The sequence below is a fragment of the Epinephelus moara genome, chromosome 13 (genome assembly GCF_006386435.1).
Source record: "Epinephelus moara isolate mb chromosome 13, YSFRI_EMoa_1.0, whole genome shotgun sequence".
In the NCBI taxonomy this organism is placed as follows: domain Eukaryota; kingdom Metazoa; phylum Chordata; class Actinopteri; order Perciformes; family Serranidae; genus Epinephelus; species Epinephelus moara.
In genome coordinates, this window is record NC_065518.1 from 29,383,692 (window position 1) to 29,404,460 (window position 20,769).

At 38.9% G+C, this 20,769-nt stretch overlaps 2 protein-coding genes and 3 non-coding genes across 6 annotated transcripts; 3 read left to right on the forward strand and 2 right to left on the reverse strand.

Annotated features, from left to right (window-relative positions):
- The first annotated feature begins 1,478 nt into the window (after positions 1-1,478).
- trnar-ucg (transfer RNA arginine (anticodon UCG)) lies at positions 1,479-1,551 on the forward strand. Its single transcript has one exon. It is a non-coding gene; the product is annotated as a tRNA-Arg (tRNA).
- A 508-nt stretch (positions 1,552-2,059) lies between these two features.
- On the forward strand, positions 2,060-2,131 carry trnam-cau (transfer RNA methionine (anticodon CAU)). Its single transcript has one exon. It is a non-coding gene; the product is annotated as a tRNA-Met (tRNA).
- Positions 2,132-2,370: 239 nt separating this feature from the next.
- mrpl58 (mitochondrial ribosomal protein L58) lies at positions 2,371-5,559 on the reverse strand. Of its 2 annotated transcripts, none has more exons than XM_050060054.1 (6): positions 5,215-5,559; positions 4,624-4,648; positions 4,463-4,522; positions 3,709-3,791; positions 3,275-3,454; positions 2,371-3,197 (listed from the first exon to the last, which is right to left on the reverse strand). In XM_050060054.1, the coding sequence occupies exons 1-6, from the start codon at positions 5,374-5,376 to the stop codon at positions 3,117-3,119; spliced, it is 591 nt and encodes a 196-aa protein (XP_049916011.1). In that variant the 5' UTR covers positions 5,377-5,559; the 3' UTR covers positions 2,371-3,116. The 2 variants fall into 2 exon arrangements, with proteins under 2 accessions (XP_049916011.1, XP_049916012.1); XM_050060055.1 differs by having other exon boundaries at positions 3,285-3,454; positions 5,215-5,548.
- On the reverse strand, positions 5,550-5,621 carry trnaq-cug (transfer RNA glutamine (anticodon CUG)). Its single transcript has one exon. It is a non-coding gene; the product is annotated as a tRNA-Gln (tRNA).
- A 1,684-nt stretch (positions 5,622-7,305) lies between these two features.
- Positions 7,306-20,471, forward strand: daglb (diacylglycerol lipase, beta). Its single transcript, XM_050059140.1, has 15 exons — positions 7,306-8,054; positions 8,176-8,327; positions 9,301-9,475; positions 9,568-9,835; positions 9,997-10,119; positions 10,265-10,392; positions 11,487-11,613; positions 11,752-11,835; positions 14,528-14,605; positions 14,697-14,777; positions 16,113-16,240; positions 16,564-16,632; positions 17,055-17,127; positions 17,210-17,463; positions 19,269-20,471. The coding sequence occupies exons 1-15, from the start codon at positions 7,960-7,962 to the stop codon at positions 19,462-19,464; spliced, it is 2,031 nt and encodes a 676-aa protein (XP_049915097.1). The 5' UTR covers positions 7,306-7,959; the 3' UTR covers positions 19,465-20,471.
- Positions 20,472-20,769: the final 298 nt, after the last annotated feature.

Genomic DNA, 20,769 nt, shown 5'->3' on the forward strand with positions numbered 1-20,769 from the left:
GTAGGAAGCTAACCCACTATCCGCTAGCACTTGCTTGTATTGACAGGCTTGTTGTTTATAAAGGCCATTGCTATGGCTACACCAAACTTTATATCTGCAGAGTCTATTCTGGGTCCACGTTACAATATCCAGATCACGTGATGCGATAAATCAGCAATACGATTCGTCGTTGAACCCACTAACACCCCCCACACGCACACACAGCAAAAAACAACAACAACAAAAAAAACAAACGAACGAACAAACTGCATCTTTGAACCGGCTCTTCAAAGTGAACGAGAGCCAAAGAACCGGCTCTCACAAGTGAATGAGAAATCTCATCACTACTCCGTGTTTGGGGCAGAACAATATAAACTTTAATAGGTGGTAGGGCATTCACACCAGAAGCTACCTTCTGGCCTGTTTAGTTCCACCTGTCCCTCATCATTACCCTGCCTTCCTCGTGCATTTAGCCTGTGGGATTCCTTTTGTCTGTGCCAGGTCATCTTCCATGCTACTAATAAGCAAACCAGCGTTATTTATCATCATGAAATGTCACAGTGGATAGAAAAGAATATCCTTTAAAGGGATGATAAAGTTAAGTTGAACCTGAGACTATGAGATTCATAAAAACTGTAACAGATCCTAGTTTATCTTTAAGGATTGTGAACACTATTAGAAAAAGGCTGACACATTCAACAACCAATATTTAAAATCATACCTGAGCAGGTTTCCTATTGAGGCTTCAGTGCTGAGCAAAGTAAAACACCAAACTGCGGCTTTGGCAAACTGAAAAGATAGTACTGCTTAGTGCCATTTCAAAGGTTAGTTTAGATGACACTTGTCTGGCAGAGGCTGCAGCATCACTGGTAGGAACTGCAGCAGAGCCAGCAGCTGTTGTCAAAGCTGGGCCAGCTGCAGCACCAGATGTGGCCGTCTGCTCATTAGGTGTCTGATAAAACCCACACCCCTGAATATATATCAGTCTTGTCAACATATACGAATTATGATTGCATCTTTAGTCTATTTGTATTATTTAAGTATCCCAAAGCTGCAGCTCAGGAAGGTGAATCCTGGCCTGCTGGGGGGAAGCCCCACCCATCACAGGCCTGAAACTGCATTTCCTGTAACTGCTCCACCACAGCTGTTACAGCCTCATTCTCCCTCTTGAGCGTGGTGGTCTGTTTTGTGTCTCTGCCACTGAGCTGCTGCAGCTCGAGTTCACGGACGTGTATTTTAACAGGTGCATGCTGAGGGCTGTCATAGTAGGGCGCTGTCCAAAGCTTTTTCTGCTAGATGGGTCCCCTTTTAAAGTTAGTGACCCTATCTCACCCGAAAGTGCTTCCAACAGTGACTGAGGTGTGCAAAGCTTTTTTCCTCTGGAAATTCATGTATTCATGAAATTGATTTTATCGTGGACTACCTTGGCTAAGTAAATGATACATATAATGAAGACATGTAAGGATTTGTACAGTAGGTGGCTCCCACTTCGTCAATCTGACCGCGTGGCCTAATGGATAAGGCGTCTGACTTCGGATCAGAAGATTGAGGGTTCGAGTCCCTTCGTGGTCGTCTTTTTGTGTTACAATAGGGTTGTATCATAACTTAATCGTTGTATCCGCGATAGGTTAAACGACGTTCAGCGGCTAAAGCATGTAAGTGATATCTTGCTTGTCACTCACACATGAATTATTGATTAGCATGAATGGAGATAACTCCTGCTAGCTAACGTTAATGCTAATGTTGGTTATGACAATTTAAGCGAACTAGCCGTCACACAGCAATGCAACATTTCGGATTAACTCTGCCGTGAAACTCAAAAGAACAAGCTAGTTAGCTAACGTTAGCAATAGGTGAAAGTGCACTTAGCTAGGTTAGCTAACATTTCATTTAAGTTAACGTAAAGTCACAGTAATGGCAAAAATCATAATCAGTCACGTAATAGTCACTTAGCTACAGAAACAACAATAGACACTTTGGCGCAGTTAGCATACATCACATTAGAACACAGTCAAAACAGAATTGGCATAACCAAAAAATGGAAAAAATAATAATGTATCTCACCACCGTGTGTGTATGGAGCAGAGTGGCGCAGCGGAAGCGTGCTGGGCCCATAACCCAGAGGTCGATGGATCGAAACCATCCTCTGCTAATTGTTTTCTTCTGTTCATATTGGCAACTTTATATGTGAAGGTGATCACATCATTGACATTTCTGTTTTAATTTAGCTTTGCTTTCCCTTCATTCAGACACTGCTGTATTTGCAGGCTGTATTCTGTGGCAGGAATATTGTAATTTATTTATAAATATATTTACTTGTTAATGCTTAGAGATTTTTTTGTCTTTCAAAAGGACTTAATAAAATAATGCACAAACAAATGTTGAAATAAATACAGAGATTTATTTTAAAAAGTACAGAAATGGAAAATTAATGCATAAACAAATGCTGAAATAAAAAACAATCATTAAATAACAACATACAAATTATTTTAACAACAAAAATAAATAAATGTCCAAAACCAATTATGTGTAAAAATTGTATTAATAAAATTAAGACATTTCTTCATTTTTTTAATCAGCTTTTATGTATGTATTTACTATTGATATTATTATTTACTGTATATATTTATTTTATTAATTAATTTATTTAATGACGCCCAAGTCATATTTCTTCCTCCAGAAGAGGATCAACTACATGAAAATGACCTAAGTTTCAGCCAATTATTGTGATATTGTGACCTGTTGATATTTAACAGACAGACCTATAAACTAAAGTTTGTGCTATCACTTCTATCTTTTCCCCCTCTAACATCTGAAGGTCACAATTTTTGAATAATAGCTATTCATGTAATACAGTGTGATAAATATGTTTGGAGTGGAAATACAGCATAAAATCCTATGCAGATCACAGAATCTGATGCGTCACAGAATGCTGTTTATCACCCGTATACAGTCGGAGTAGTTTACTTTAAATCATCTCACACTGATCTTTATGATTTTCTGGTATTCAGTATGAAAAATGTTGCTACTCACTTTTATTGTGCAGAAATATAAAGACCAAATAATTTACAGTGGACATTTAAATAGTATGGAAATACTGACAATACAGTCATGGGAGGTAGAGGTCTATCAATTAGTCAAAATCCACTCGTCTGCTCTTCTTGGTAACTGAATGGATCTTCTTCTGTTTGAGTCGCTCCTTGTTCCCCTTCTCTAACCTGCACAAGATATTTCACATCAAACACACACATATAAGACACATTCATAATCAATGTGGATTGGAAACAATGCTTACTGGGAAGTACCTGGCTGCCCTAAGAGCTATGTCTTCTGCTGTTGGTTCATATGGCTTCTCACTGGCCTCAGCTATGATGGCAGAAATCTTCTGTATACAATCAGAGAGGTTTCTTTGCTGACTCCTGCTCAGCTCTGAGGTCACCAGCAGCTCCCCAGCCTTATTGATGCGGTTTTTGTTCTGTGCCACAAAGCAGATAATGTGTATGGTTGGTCTAAATATAGATTCAAAATTCAGAAGTCATTCAAACACTAATTGTATGGCTTTTCTGTTGACAACACAATGATCCTTTGGAGAAAAATAATAAGAGAAAATTCAGTGGAAATCTAATATACATTTCTTTTTGTTGACAACTACAATAACACAGCTGCATACAAAAGTATTTGACTGTAATCAACAATTTTATTCTGATTGCACAGCAATTGAAAACAAACCTTTTCAAAGATTTTCTGTCGAACATCTTCTGGGATCCAGTCTGCTGTTTTCACATGGAATCTGACCTCTGCTTTTGTGCTGACTGTGGATTGAGAAGACATTACAAAAAGGAATATAGTGTGCAGATAGAGCAGATTTAAGAGTCAAGGCCTAGTACAAGTTGTCAGGAGTCACCTGTCGCTTTAGCACATATACGTAGTCTTTTCTACTAAGGAGAATTATTTGTAGGTCCAGTGTGTAGGATTTAGGGTGATATATTGACAGAAATGGAATATAATGTAATCAGTATGTTTTCCTTAGTGTATAATCACCTGAAAAAAAAGAATTGTTGTGTTTTTGTTACCTTAGCATGAACCATATTTATCTATGGGCACTCTTCCAAGGAGATTGACATGTGTTTCTACAGTAGCCCACAACAGAAAAACCGAACACTGGCTCTAGATAGGGCCATTCACATTTTTTTGTTGGCCACCATAGTTAGTTGCCCGTCCATGGCGAGAGTGTCTGATTGTTTAACTGCTTTATTGAGTGTTTTTACTAGTTTAAGTCACCTGGTGTGTTTGTTTTGGAGAGGAGGATACCTCTAAATATAATTCGACTCTTAAAAACTTCCTGAACAAAAAACACTGGAGGAATTCTAACCTGGAGAGGTTCAGCTGGTTGCAATGTGCAATCCTCACCTCTAGATGTCACTAAATCCCCCTAAATATTACACAAAGGACCTTTAAAATAAAGAAATTAAATTCTGAGAACCTTTATTGACGTGCTGACCACCAGGACCACTGCTTCTGCTGTAAGATACTCTCAGACGATCTAAGAGCCAGGAGGAGAAGAAACGTATTGCTGAAAAATACAAATCTGTAATGAAAATACGTTGTTATTCTGCTTAAGTGAATATATATTTGTATATTTACCCACTGGGATGTGGACTTGTGTGTCCTGAAAAAATAATAAAATAATTATACTGATTAACTGTGCACCAAGGATATGATCAGCATTATGATTTTTTTTTTTTTTCAATATTACTTGTTGTCATCTCAGTTATCATCTCCATTCACAAGTCTGACCACAATGCAACAGTGACATCTGGAGGTTTGTCAAGAGAAAAGCTCAGTGCTACTGCTGCTGTCTGTCAGCACATGGCTATCTTTTCATCCCCTCATTATCCGTTGCTCCTGCTCCCCTCTGTCCTGAGACTCAGCCTCTTTGCCCCTTAAATCTGTGGTGTCGCTGGGATGTAAAATGTGGCACAATATACAGGGAGCTCGTCTCGTTTGGACCGCACAATAATGTGATACCTGAATGAGGTTAATATGTATGTATAATTACATACTCCATATCTACTTCAGCACAACTCATCAGATGGCTTCACAAAGTCTTTTATGTTTAAACATATAATAACAATACTCATGTTTTTACTGGGGGTCTGTTTAATCCCGCTATAATAAGAGAGTTTGACGTGACATTCATAAACGATGGCTGCATTTGTTAGTGTTGTAACTCACCTGTGTGATGTCTGTCCCTCGGGTCCCGTATCCAACACTCGGCTGTAACGCTTTGTTAATGTCTCTTATCTCGACACTCCTTAGTTTGACATGTTGTGGAAACAGTTTTACTCCTACACTACTACAAAGTAAATAAGAACGTCGTGCTATGTGCGCCGCCATCTTGGCCTGACGTCGTTACAACGGGAGTGAACTGCTGCTGTCGCCAAGCTACTTTTGGAATCGTATGTATGTGTGTACCGGAGCAGTGTAGCCTCGCATGCTGCCGAAACACACTGTATTCTAACTCCGCTTTCTCACTGTGGCAGATGTTAGCCGTAAAAGGAAAAAAAGTCAGGTTCCACCGAGATTTGAACTCGGATCGCTGGATTCAGAGTCCAGAGTGCTAACCATTACACCATGGAACCACATAAAGTCTTCGCCCAAAAGACATGAATATGAATACTAACATATGGAATATGATATGAGACAGGTTAAAGCATTCGGAACAAAAACATTGCTGCGATTTTAGATTGCATGAAAGTGCTTTTTAAAGAGCAATGACACATAACCATTTGTTGTGTAGCAGATAATGACAGTTAATAGTAATGACAGCTATGACCAGAATAAAAATTACCATATAGTTTGCCAGCTAACGTGCAAAGACAAAGACTGCAACCGGTACAAGAATTATAACACACATTGCAATTCGGTTTTTAGTTTGGTTAGAGCTATCAGGAAAATCATTTCAAATACATTTGTTATAGCTCATATACACATAGCTATATCCTTACTTCGGGGATTTATACCAAGAAGCACCAGAAAATTGGATGTTTTATTCCATTTTAGTTGGCACTTTATACAACTGAACCTGAATTAAAAAAAAAAAAAAGTCCAAAGAAGAAAGTACAAAAAAGGAGTGGCAGTTAAAAATCCGACGTCCCGGTCTGTGGGTCCTAGTAAGGTTTTAGTAGATGATTATCATTTGTAAACAACTGCTATATTTGCAGTGTTAAAGTGATTTACTCACAGGACCTATTGTTCAAAAGCTACGCTCCTTGCAGTGCCATTTCAAGATACAACTTTCTCGGCAGGGTCAATAAATGTTTCTGTCAGACAAACAACAAACAAACATGGTGCTTAAGTAGTTTTCATACACTCCCAGAAGTCCAGATGATCTAAATCCAGCAAACTCTTTAATCCAAACACATTGTTACATCTATAGATATCCACGAACTCATGTTGCATTGTTTCAAACATTCATATTTCTCCACATACTGCCCATAATGTCTCCAGTCTCTGTGTAAATGTTGCCAATAGCTTGCTATCAAAGTGGTGGCTGACCTTTTGACTGATATCTCAGTTGAGCCAGAAGAAGCTGAGTTCCTCACAGCCGATCAATAGCTTATCAAATAGCTTCTTAGTTGTTTTAAGGGAGAAACAGTCTTTGTTATCAATTCAAGTTTTCTAGATGAGTTTTTTTTTGTACAGTAAGTTCCAAAACAGACATTTCTGTCTGTGCTGACTTGTTTTTCACTCATAATCACACATTCAGTACATTGTTTTAGCCACTTTTTCTCAAGTGCCTGGACAAGACTTTGGAAAAAACATGTATAAAAGTTTTTTTTTTCTGCGATATTGTTATTTACTTTAAATTTGGACTAGGTGAGGCTTCATGCTATGGTCCCCTCTTGTTTCCAAGCTAATAAGTCCCAGTTCCATTAATCTACAGCTTCATCTTTATTTTTCAATAAAATAAAATAAAGAATAAATAAATAAATAAATAAAATAAAAAATAGAATAAAATAAAATAAAAATAATAGTGTGTTGAAACTTGTCACAGTGATTCTGACTGTTGGAGAAAACACTTCAGTGTTACCTTCAAATAAGACCATGCATGCAAATGTACTAAAAATGAAACAGGAACAGCTTTCAGCTTACTTGAGGTATACCTTGCATAGGTGTTATACGTATTATTGAGTATTTTACAAGTTAAATATGAGTACAGTACAGTACACAAAAGTCGTGTATAAATCGCAGGGGCCTCTGTATTATGAGGAAGAAAATACCGGAACTATTTTACGGGGGTCTATGTTGCAATAGGTCACCACCAGCGGACGGACACTGCTTGTTTTCGTTTTCAAAACAAACCAGCCTTCAACGTTTAGCTATGTGCTACGTGACCTAAACCTCTGAGCTTTGTTGAGATGGATTGGTAACGTAAAACAATATGTTGATATATTAACTAGTGAAACAATGGCAGTGTTTGTCGTAGAGGATTAGCTATCACTTCCTCGGAATAGCTTCAGAGTATTTTTAGCTAACGGTAGATAGCTAATAGTAGAAGCTAGTCACGCAAGCTGTTGTTAACCGCACTAGCAGTATTAACGTATGTAATGTCTCAAGCTATGCGTTGACAGGTCGCAACACGCAAAACTGCACATGACATCAAAATCATAGTTTGGGGGTTAGCTAATATTAAATTGGGTAACTTTAGCGGATACACACAGACAACCGCTCTGATACTCATCTCGACGTTAGCACGTAGCTAGCTTACATCATAAGAAAACATCTCGACTATTGAGCAACAAAGGAAAGTAACGTTAGGACGTCAGAACGGTGGGCAGAGCTCGGTGCCAGCCTGTGTAGCTTCAAGTCATGCATGACTTGAGGAGGTGTTCACTGTTCAAGAGAATCCTGTCCACTGTATAGTGGTGAAGAGGTTGATAACCATCAGTGAGATCTTGGGGCTTGTGTACCTGCATAATGCCTGGCCTCGTGGTGTTTGGACGGCGGTGGGGGATCGCCAGTGACGACCTTGTGTTCCCCGGCTGCATTGAACTGTTCCTCCGTATACTTTGGTATGTTGTTAACGTTCATGGATGAGTGTGATTCACTGAGGACTCTTGCTACCTGACATCCAACCTGTTAGGCATAATGATAACATTGCATTGTCACTATCTGCTGCTATTTTCTATTTAGGTGGATTGGTACCATGGTCCTGTTCACTTATCACAAGGGTCATTTCGATTGTAATGGGAAAGGAGTTCTTCACAGCTACCTGGTTGGACTTTTGGTTGTGCTGGCGCTCATCATCCTGTCACTGTGTGCTATTGTCTACGTCAGTGCCCAAGGTAAAGTTGTGGTATATATGGTCTCCTACCTTAAATGGATAGTTCAGATTTTTTTGAAGTGTGGTTGTATGGGGTTCCCTGTTCAACCCCACTTCAAAAAAATCCAAACTATCCTTTCAAATTCAAGTGCGCTTACTAGACATGAATAGACATGTACAATGTTTTATATGGTGGAAATCACAGGATTACATCATTTTGCCTGATAGCAATAATGTCAAAATACAGGCACTTGTGCAATATGCAATGTAGGGAATTTACACAACACAATGTTGAAGAAACTTGTGGGAAACTGTCTTAAACAGAGTTCAAAGTGTAACTTTTTGGTGCACACACAACATCATGTACACAAGTAACATTCTTTATTGAAAATAGCTATAAACTTGCAAGAGGCTTGAAGGGTAACTTTTGTATTTTACAACCTGGCCCCTATTTTACTATGTTTTCGTGTCTACGTGACTAATGGCAACAACTCTTTTTGAAATTGGTCTAGTTTCAAGCTAAATTGGCTGCAATGTAATCCCTGCTGGAACTGAGCAAAGTCAATTTATGTCCATTGGAGGTGTTTTGGGCACGTCCCACTGGTAGGAGACCCTGGGGCAGACCCAGAACATACTGGAGGGATTACATATCTCATCTGGCCTGGGAACGCCTTGGGGTCCCCCCTGGGGAGAGGGCTGTCTGGGGTGCTTTGCCCGGCCTGCTGCCCCCGCTACCTGGCCCCGAGTCAGGGGATGAAAATGGATGGATGGATGGATAACGGCAGCATATTTCACATTATATTGGGTGAATTTAGGGTTTATTTCAAGCAAACAAGAGCTGGTGATTGTTAAAATAGTGGAGAGACAAAGTCACCCTTTGCTACATCAGGGTCATCCTCTGTATTGCAGCTCATTTAACATCCACTTGAAACTGATGGAAAGCACTGGTACATTTTCTTGTGTTGATTACACAGATATCTATGATTGTTTCTCAGGTACCATTACAAACTCTGGGCCACGGCGCTCTATCCCTGCACTGGTGTACCTGCGAGCTCTCCTGTACATCCCTGAGCTGGTGTGGGCTTGTCTGGGAGCAGTCTGGGTGTCTGATGACAGCAAAGGCTGCGATCCGGCCACAGTGGGTCTTGTCATCGCAGCAGTGGTTACCAGGTAGGTTAGTGTTATGAGTTCATAGTATCATCATTTTATGATTTGTCGAAAAGGTGTTTTGATTCAGCATTTTTTTTTCTGTGTCACCACAGCTGGATCATCCTGCTGTTCACTGCGTTGGGCGTGATATTTGTGTTTGACCCTCTTGGCAACCCCCGTCCGCCACCTGAAGCCAGTGAGCCACTGGGAGTGAGAGACATGCAGAGCAATGAGAGCACCCAGTTCCTCTCCACAGCTCGCACCCTGGCCGTCAAGGTGTGGGAAAACAGGCTGCGGCTACTCTGCTGTTGTCTGCCGCAGGACGAAAGCCACCGAGCAGCGTTCTCCAGCATTGCGCAGCTCTTCAGTAAATTCTTCTCTGTAAGGGACGCCTTCTCTCTTCTGTCTGTGCTGTCCTTTACATCTGGCAGTGTGCAAACTGTATTAAGTCAGATACAGAACACATCACTAGTAGTGTGATACTGCGGCAAGACCAATTGTTGGATGCCTTCTAGTATGGTGTGTATGTGTGTGTGTTGCAGGACACAGATCTGGTCCCCAGTGACATAGCAGCTGGTTTGGCTCTGCTGCACCAGGAGCACGATAAGATGGAGCTAAGTAGAGACCCAGACGTCGTAGTTGACCACAGCCCCTCGTCTCCCATCGTAAGTACTGGACTCTGTCTCCTGTAGGTAAAGCAGACATCAGAGGAGGCAGGAATATTTGTTGAACAATTTACATTATGCAAGTCTGTAAAATACAGTGCTGATCTTAAAAATGTTCTTCATGTATATCCTTGACTGTTTAAAGGGAGAAGATTTGGAGACTGAGTTGGAGAAAGCAACTCATTGTATGCAGTTTGCTGCAGCAGCTTATGGCTGGCCATTGTATGTTTACTCCAACCTCCTTACTGGGCCCTGCAAACTCAGTGGAGACTGGTAAGATGTACTCTTTACTTCTATGTGTCTTTAGGTCCTGTCAGACAAGTGACAAGACCAGCCAGCTTAGGTAACAGCTGCTGACTAAAGGTAGAAATATGCTGCCCCCAGAAATAGGGATGAATATGCAATAGCCAGTGTGTTTTTGTTGTGTCACATTAATTTTGCACAGGCTAAAAAGCAGAGCTCCAGACAAATACCGTCCTGTTGTTTTTTGGGACAAACATAGATCGTCCCTGGGATGCTGTCGGGTCGAAAGGACTCAGTAAACTCACCATCAATGCATCAGGAGACACACCCTTTTGTTTCTTTAATAATGCTACATTGTGAACAACAAATCTGCACTGATAGCAGCTGGAGGAGAGCTAGTTAACATTAGCTGTTAGCTGCTAGCAGCCTGTAGTTTCAGCTAACAGCTAACAGTGGTTGCATTGAGTTTCATTTTGATGCATTCAAGTTCTGTTCAGTAAAAATGACTATGGAGTGAAGGTAAATTCTAATATTATTATGTTGCATTCAATGTAATCTTGTGAAATATAGTTTTTGTAGAGAAACTTGAATAAATACAGCTATTTGAAGGAGAAATGTGTTGATGTTTTCACAGAAATAAAAAATAGATATTAGAGAGGGAATTATGATATATTACAGTAAAAAACTGTCCGCGACCCCAGTGTTAAAGTCTGTTCCCCCGTCGATGTGCGTTTCTCACATTAGACAGCAATTGGTTTTTGTATTAGTGACGTAACCTAATCTAGCTTACCAGGGTATGTTTGAATCGCCGATTTTAGGGGAGTGTACAGACATCGCCCCCTTCAGTAGAGGAATGTGAAAACACCTCTCCTGTCACAAACTTTGTGCAGATACAAGTTAGTATTGTCAAGGTCAGACATTTTAGGGGTCATAAATATAGGAGAACACATTTTTGATTGGAGGGGGATTTAAGTATATGCTCAAAGAGAAAATTGTTTCAGAGACATCCAAAGCCAGATATTCTTGTGACAGCAGATTGTCTCGCCTACAAGTTAAATTCAGAGTCAGAGAAAAACAACTTGATCACATTTTCACTCAAATCAAAATGTGTTTGTGTACATCAGCTGCAGAAGTCGCGCAGCCGAGTATGACATTGTCGGAGGAGACCACCTCGGCTGTCACTTTTCATCCATCCTGCAGACCACTGGGTTGCAGTACAGAGACTTCATCCATGTCAGCTTCCACAACCAGGTAGGAATTTCACCACTGGCTCCTGTCAGGAGTTCCCCTCTGTGTTCAAAGTTTTCCTCGGTTGATTTTTTTAGAGGCCAGCACCTGTCTTACTGTCTCTGTGAGTTAAAGTGGTCATCCATATTCTCTTTGTTGCAGATCTATGAGATTCCCTTTTATGTGGCTCTGGATCATAAGAGAGAGGCTGTTCTGGTGGCTGTCAGAGGAACACTGTCACTGAAGGTGAGTTGGGACGCCAACTAATCACTCTTGTGAATAGAAGATAATAGAAAATACATTACTGTTTTATTAGTTTGCCTATATATTGTGTTTTTATGTTGATGTATTCCCTTTCAAAAAGGCGTTGTCAGATGGCAGGGTTCTCCTTTGCTTATGTTGTAATCTGTTCTTATGAACATTTAAAGAAAACTTCATGAATCCACCATAGTACTATACAGTGGATATAAAAAGTCTGCCTTACCTTTAATGGGACTTAAACCTGATCAATTCAGTTGAAAAACAAACAAATCCTTTAAGGGGAAAATGTAAAAAAAAAATTTAAAAACTTACAGTACCTTGGTTACACAAGTGTACACACCCTTAAACTAATAAATTCAAACCCATGTTTAATAGTAGTCAGTACATGCCTGCCATCAATAAAAGTGACTCGGATTAACCCCAAATAGGTATCAGTCAGGAGGAGGGTACAAAAAATTTCCACAGCATTAGATATACCATGGAGCACAGTGAAGACAGACATTAACAAATGGAGGCTGCCAAGAGGCCAACAGCAACACTGAAGTAGCTGCAGGAGTTTCTGGCAAGTACTGGCTGTGTACTACATGTGATAACAATCTCCAGTGTTTTTCATGTCTGGACTATAGGGTAGGGTGGCAAGACAGAGGCCTTTTTGCAAAACAATAGATAAAATCTCCCAAAAGAATTTCTGAAAATATTTTTTGGTCTGATGAAACCAAGGCTGAACATTTTGGCTGTAAATCCAAAAGGTATGTCTGCTACAAAAACAACACTCTGCACCACCCAAAGAATACCATACACATGGTGAGGCATGGTGGTCGCAACATCATGCCTTGGGGTTGTTTTTCTTCAGCTGGAACTGGGGTTTAGTCAAGGTGGAGGGAACTATGAACAGTTCCAAATACCAGTTAGTTTTGGCCCAAAACCTTCAGGTGTCTGCCAGAAAGCTGAAGATGAAGAGAAATTTCACCTTTCAGCATGACGATGACCCAAAACATACATCCAAATCAACACAAGAATAGCTTCACTAGAAGAAAATGAAAGTTTTGCAATGGCCCAGCCAGAGCCCAGACCTAATCCATTTGAAAAGCTGCAGGGTGACCTGAAGAGGGGTGATGCCCTCACAGTTTGACAGAGTTGGAGTGCTTTTGCCAGGAAGAGTGGGCAAACATTGCAAGATGTGGCATGCTGATAGACTCTGCTGTAGCACAATCAAAAGGTGCTTCAACCATATATTAATTTAAGGGTGTGCACACTGATGCAACCAGGTTATTATAAGTTTTCCCACACTAAAAGATTTATTTGATTTTTGAATATATTGTACAGGTTATAAGTCACATTAAAGGTGAAAAAGTTTGGTCTCATTTTTTTTTTACATCACAAAAACCTGGCATTTTAACAGGGGTGTGTGGACTTTTTACATCCACTGTACATAAAATCTGACACTCAGAACTAGGGCTGGGCGATACGGAGAAAATCAAATCTCACAATATTTTTACCCAGTATCTCAATGTTGATATTGTGACACAAGTCAATCAATCCATTAATCAAACTTTCTTTATATAGCACTTTTCAAACAAAAATAATGCAACACAAAGTGCTTCACACAATTAAAAACAAAAAACAGCTAAGAGGAATTAATAAAAATAAATAAATAAATACATAATTAAAAAATAAAATAAATTGATTAAAATACTTCTTCTACTACTACTACTAATAAAATAAAAGACAGTTCAATTAAAAGCGAGGCTAAAAACAAGTGACTTGGTGCTTTAAAAAAATGACACAATGAGATTTTTGATAAATAATCCCCAGTAATGTTGATATAATGACTAAGTGGATACAGGCAAGTAATAGAACAGCGTAAGCAGTCTGGTAAGTTCAGAAAATTTTACTGTATTTAAGTCTTTAAAACCAGGAAAAGACAGCACTTATCTCAAGTTGTACTGACTTGCTTGTATGTTTTTATTATTTTTATTGTTCTTTTATTGCTGTTATTGTGTTTATTTTATTGATATGGTTTTATGTTTTTAAACACTTGTTTTTTTCCCTACGTGTCCTTCATTATCATTTGTTTTATGTCTTTTATGTTTTTACATTTGCTGTCTTCTTGTGTTAATTTTACCTCCGTTTTACCTAATTTTACCTCCTCCATGAAATAGAACTGTGGTTGTTCTCAGTATTGTTGTCAGTCTTTCTGTACAACTGCTGTGCATTTGTAACGCTCGCTGTTATCCCCCCACTTCCTCTTAATGTCCAGATTCACTTCTCTTTTTGTACAGATGGCTTTCTAACTGTTAAATTTAGGTGCCTATTGTTGGTCTGCATTTGACGGCATGTAACCATTCCTCTAAAGACTTTAAAATAGCACTCAGATAGAAAAAAAAAAGACTTGAGTGTGCTAAGTTCAGTGGGGCGTGTCTATAAGAGTATCAAAACGTGTCCACACACATATGCACAGTGAAAGAAAGATTTATTGGGGTGATTTGGTTGAAAAATATTAGAATCTTTTAGCTTGTGTTCGTACACAAGTCTGAAGCATTTGTTTCAATATTGATTCTGATTAAAGCAGTTCATTCAACTCCTAAAGAATCCTCTACACGCAGCGTTTTGCCTTTGACATGTGGTCTGATAAAAGGCAGTTACCAGTTAATTTCACCCAGTGTCTGTCCTGCAGGATGTCGTGACAGACCTGTCTGCTGCATGTGAGAACCTGCCTATCGACGGAGTGTCTGGAGCCTGCTACGCCCACAAGGTGAGTGGACATTTAAACACAGTACACTCCACCTGTTTGAAGTCGAGGCTTTTAATGTGTAACACTTCTGCTTTGTCTTTGACTCCTGCAGGGCATATGCCAGGCGGCGAATTACATCTACAGGAAGCTGGTCAATGACGGCATCCTGAACCAGGCTTTCTCCATTGCACCGGTAAGAAGTGGGAGTGAGGTTGGAAACTACATTTCAGCCACAGAGAGCATTATCACATTTCCTATCAGTTACATACCAGCTGGCAAATCATGTTCAGAAGTAATGAGATTGTGTATATGGTACAGGTTTATAGCCAGGCTTCTCAGTGGTTTGAACAGCTGGTTTCACATCACCCCAACCCTGGCATCTTTCTGTTTGCTCCCTGTTCATTTTTAGAATTAATGTTAAGATTTTACTGATCACTTAGAAAGCACCTCCGGGTCTGGCCCTGAGCTACATAGCAGAAATGTTGACCTAATATAAGCTAGGGGTGGGGGGAAAATCGATACAGCATAGTATCGCGATATTTTTGTGCCTCGATATCGTATCGTCCCACAGTGCCAAGTATCGATTTTTTAAATTCTGCTTTTATTCTGTCTATTTTATTGCTTTTTCAGTCCACTACATACATTTTGCTGCAAACTTTTCCTTTGGGGAAATTATTTGCAGTTGAAAACAGGTAACAAATCGCAATATATCGCACTATATTTTATCGCGATACTCAGCATATCGCAACACGTTTAAAATTCCAATAATATTGTATCGTGACTAAAAAATCGTGATAACATCGTATTGTGGAGCCTCTGGTGATTCCCACCCCTAATATTAGCCAGTTCGCAGCCTTAAATCCTCAGGTAGAATCCTTCTGTCTTTTCCAAAGTGGCGGCTTTAATCTAAAGGTGACTGTGCTTTTGCCATCAGGACCCCTCGGCTTTGGAACGACCTGCCAAAAGACATAAGGCTTGCAGAATCATTGACCTCTTTTAAAATCGCTTCTTAAAACCCATCCAGCTTTATAGACTTGTTTTTATGTGACGTCATCTTATTGCTCTTATCTCTCTGTATGGCTTTTATTCTTTTTATTAGTGTTTATTCATATTAACATTTTGCATCTTGCAGTTTTGCATCCTTTGTCTTCTTGTTTCAACATAACCTTAACTGTACCTTAAATGTTGTCTTGCTTTTGGTTGGTCTTACTATTTGGCTTTCTGTTGTATTGCCTTCTGAGTATATTCCTTTTGTTCTGTCTGTCAAAGTACTTTGTAAACTCTGTTTTTAAAGGTTAAAGGTTAAATCTAAATAAAGTTATTAATTTGATTACTACAGGGATAAAATGGTTGAAAAACATGATGCTGAAAACACTGATTTCTACACAGTACCCTTCCACTAAAAATATCCATTCTATCTGCTGTTTGTGGTCACTGTTTATTTTCAGGAAATAACATCAACTTTGCAGAAGTAATAGATCATGAATAATAAGTATGCAGTGTGTTTCTGTCTTCCTGTGTTTTGTAGGAGTATAAACTAGTCATCACTGGTCACAGTCTGGGTGCTGGCACGGCGTCAGTGCTGGCTATCCTCTTGCGCAACTCCTACCCCACCCTGCAGTGCTACTCATTCTCTCCACCAGGGGGACTCCTGAGGTAAGGAAGATGAGATCGTAATGTGCAAACAGCAGACAGTGGATTGACCTGGGTTGCTCCCCTGGCTTTGAAGTTGAATTGTTACTTTAGATGCAACATGCTGCTAAGACACACATTATACATAGTGAAGAAATACATGTTGTTGGAAGTGACTGCAGGAGTTAAAGATTTCCTCTGTTCCTAGACATGCATTATTAAGACGAATAAAAATTATGATTTTACAGGTCTGACTTAAAATATGTAATATTCACATAGAGTTTAATTTGTTTTGATACTTACAGGACTAATCTATGTTTTCTGTTCTGTATTTTCTCCATATACAGTAAAGCCTTAGCTGATTACTCCAAAGACTTTGTGATCTCTGTTGTGCTGGGAAAGGATCTGGTTCCCAGGTAAGACTCATAGCTTATTTTTTACACCATATACTTCTTTGCTTGTAGAACATACCTTTTAACAAAGTTACAATTCTTGAAATATGAACATTGTACGTTGATACTGGTTAGGCTCTTGTAGCAGTTTGGTTGATTGAGACATAATTAACCGTGGAACACTGCAGGTAAATATATGTTTGTGTGATAGCAGTGCTGCCGACTCTTGTCTTCAGAAGGCCAATATGAATGTGCTGTGGTGCACAGACTATTATAGACTCCTGCGTGATGGAGACTCTATTTTCGGCTCTGCCCTGTTATTACAGTCACAGAGAAGCAGAAAATGAGAGCAACTCACATGCTCCTTTTCCCCTGTGTTCTTTTTAAGTAGTGTTTTTCCTTCACAGTATTCCCTCTTTCTTTTCATCATTTGTTTTCCTTTACAGATTGAGCATTCCCAATATGGAGGATCTCAAGAAAAGGATTCTTAAAATAGTTTCAAATTGCAATAAGCCAAAGGTAGGAACCATTTACAGCACTTACATATCAGTCACCTAAGTCTCTGTCAGTCTTTTAAAAATATTCTCTGTCTGTGTTTCAGTACCGCATCCTGCTGCAGGGATGTTGGTACGAGTTGTTCGGAGGAGAACCGGATGACTTCCCGACTGAGATGGAAAACAGGAGGGAGGAGGAGCTCAACCAGCCGCTGTTAGGGGAGGAGTCACTGATCATTCGCCATTCATCATCCTATCAGAGCCTGGCGTCAGACGACTCACCTGCCCACACTGCTGCCCATTTACCGCTCTTCCTACCCGGGCGCATTCTGCATATCACAGAAGATGGGCCGTCACGGAGGTTTGCCTAATCTCTGAATTCCCTTCATTACTGTGGAAGCCCATTTCTGCCAGTGTGATGGAAAAATAAAAAAAATCAGTCGTTATGATGAGAAACTTTCTCACAATAATGAGTTAGTATCCCAAAATAATGACATAGAATCTCACAATGATAAGAAACTTTCTCAAAATTATGAGAAACTTTACGTTAGTGTCTTAAAATAATGAGCTAGTATCTGAAAATAAAGAGAAACGTTTTAAAATATTTAAAAACTTTTTCAAAATAATGAGTTAGTATCTAGAAATAATGAGAAACTTTCTTAAAATAATGACAAACTCTCTCAAAATAATGAGTTGGTATCCTAAAACAATGAGAAACTTTTTCAAAATATTGAGAAACTTGCTCAAAATAAAGAGTTAGTATCTAGAAATATTGACTAACTTCTTAAAATAATGACAAACTCCCAAAATATTAAGTTAGTATCCTAAAATAATGAGAAACTTTTTCAAAATAATGAGTTATTACATCAAAATAATGAAAAATGTTTTAAAATATTTAGAAACGTTTTCAAAATAATGAGAAACTTTCTTAAAATGATGACAGACTCTCTCAAAAATAATGAGTTAGTATCCTAAAATAATGAGAAACTTTTTCAAAATGATGAGTTATTATATCAAAATAATGAAAAATGTTTAAAATATTTAGAAACTTTTTCAAAATAATGAGTTAGTATCTAGAAATAATGAGAAACTTTCTTAAAATAACAAGAAACTTTTTCAAAATATTGAGAAACTTGCTCAAAATGAGGAGTTAGTATCTCAAAATAAATTATTTTCTCAAAATGATGAGAAAGTTTCTCATTATATTGAGATACTAACTTATTATTTTGACATACTAAGTAATTTCAAGATACTAATTTATAATTATAATGACATATAATAATAGAATAATATGACTCACATGATTTTTTTTTATTTTATCACACTGGAGGATATGGACTTCCATACCTTACAGATTTACCCTATTACAGGCTGATAAACAGGAATATGTGTTTATGTGCTGCATGGCGATGATAAGACACAGAATGTAGGGAAAGCTTCACTATTTATGATACAGCAATCAGTACAGTAAATGATGATTAATCTTCTTCCAGTACTCACATATCAACACACACTTTAACTGCATTCATTTCTTTCTCATCAGCTGATGCATCAGCTGCTTATAATGCTGCCACTTCAAACCCCTTCAGGTCTCACCCTTTGAACGAACAAATGACTTCTTCAGCTCTTTAAATTCCACAACTTCCATCCGTCCTGTTAATATAGAATTTACTCTGACTGCTCTCAGTGCTTATTGAATACACTTATACACTTGAACTATCACTAATTTCTTCAGGACTTTCACTTCACTTGAAAATTCCAGCTCAATTTATCACCTGTGACTCACACTGCTCCTTTCACTGCTTGAACTTTCAACTTCAATCTTCAAGCTCCTTTCATCACTTCACGCTTCATTCGCTCACACTTCTTTTAGCACTTCCATTTCTATTTTGACTTTTTTCAGTTGTAGTATGTTGACCGCCACTTCAATTACAGCTTTCAGTATGTGAGATATTTTAAATGTTTCATGTGCAAGTTTTTATGTCATTTTAATATACACTTTTTGTTGATGTGTTTGGATGCTGACAGTCACATGGACAATGCTAGCACACCTATATCAACAGATGTGTGTCAGTGTTGGGTATAAAGAGGCCTCAAACTCTTTGACATAAGAATTTTGAGCTGGACTTGCCACCAAATTTCTTCTCTCTCTCTTTTTTTCCTCAGATCCTGTTTTTCCCAGGTTCGCTACCGTGCAGACTGGTCCAACGAAATGGCGTTCAGGAGTATTTTGATCAGTCCCAGGATGCTTGCAGATCACATGCCTGACATTTTGCTTGGAGCACTCAAAAGTCTGACCAGCGACAAGCCCTACTCCCTCTGCCCATCGTCGTTAAACAACAGCCAGCACAATACTATCTGAAATGTGTCATAAAGACTTTGACTCCTTCTGTCTGTTCTCCCAGACTCTCCAGTATTTTAAGCCCACTTCTGTTTGTGTGTTTGATTTTCTCCACACCTGATCTAGGATCAAATGCATCACGCTCCTCATTTGCATTTTGTTTGCAGGCCTGATCCTAAAGCCCCTTTTTTTTTAATGGAAACATTTGGAAACTGGATTGTAATGGCGATGGAATACATGAAACCATAGAGATTTACCTGCTGAGAGCTCCGTGAATGATCAGTTACCAAGTAGGGCCACAAGTACTTTGTTAAATTGCACTTTTATCTATTTAATTCAAGTCATTTGTTTTATTTCAACTCTCTTGAGTTACTCTATGAGCAACTTTATGCCATGATCTTTGAATGTGCATTGTGTAAAATATTTGACAGTGCTGCTGTTTTACTGTGTTCTACATTTAATGTTTGTGTGAGTGCTGTGTGCCTGGTAGAGTCTGCCCTCGCCCTCTGCGCACTTAAAGCGTCAGACGCTGTCTTCCTTATCTGTGGAGACGACTGAAGAGCAGTCCGATCCGGGATGTGAGGATTTAAGGGTAACTTTTACCTCCAAAAGTGGACTGAAGCATTTGGTCTTTATTGTAGTAACTGTAGTTAGTCCGTCTTGTGTTTAATGTCTTGAAACATCAGGGTGAACAGTGCCTATGCATTACAGAAAAATACGTCAGCAGGATTGCTTTAAAGGAAAAGAGTGATGAGTGCAGTGTTTTTACACTAAGTTCAGCATTTTCTACAATGCAGTTTGAATAGCGCATGATGTTCTGCAAAACAAACAAAAAAAGATAGATGTAAGAGGTAAAAAGATTGTACTTATCCAATGTGTGGGAACCTGTTTACTTGCCATGAATATCACATCTTTCTTTTTTTCAAGGTAATATATAATATTAAAGTTTGACTCAACTGATGCCTGCATTACTGTTTCACATTTCCAATTGGACTCCTTGATGCAAATAAAAAATCTTGTGAAGCACACTCATCATCCCTTTATTTTTTTATGATAGAAGGAATACAAGCACTTCCTAAACTCAGCAACCTGTTGAACTCAGCGCAAGTGGACTAAATTTGAGGGGAAAACGTATAAAGCTAACAAAAAAAAGGGATTAAATTCTTGCCTCAGGCCATAGGAGTCATTGGGAGGGGGTGTAAATAATTATGAAATGTCTCCAATGAATAGATCACCAAGGATTAGCTACTGTTTTCACTCCCTATCCTTCATCAGCCTTGTTTAGCATGTGACGTAAGCGTCACGTCCCGTCACAACACATGACAT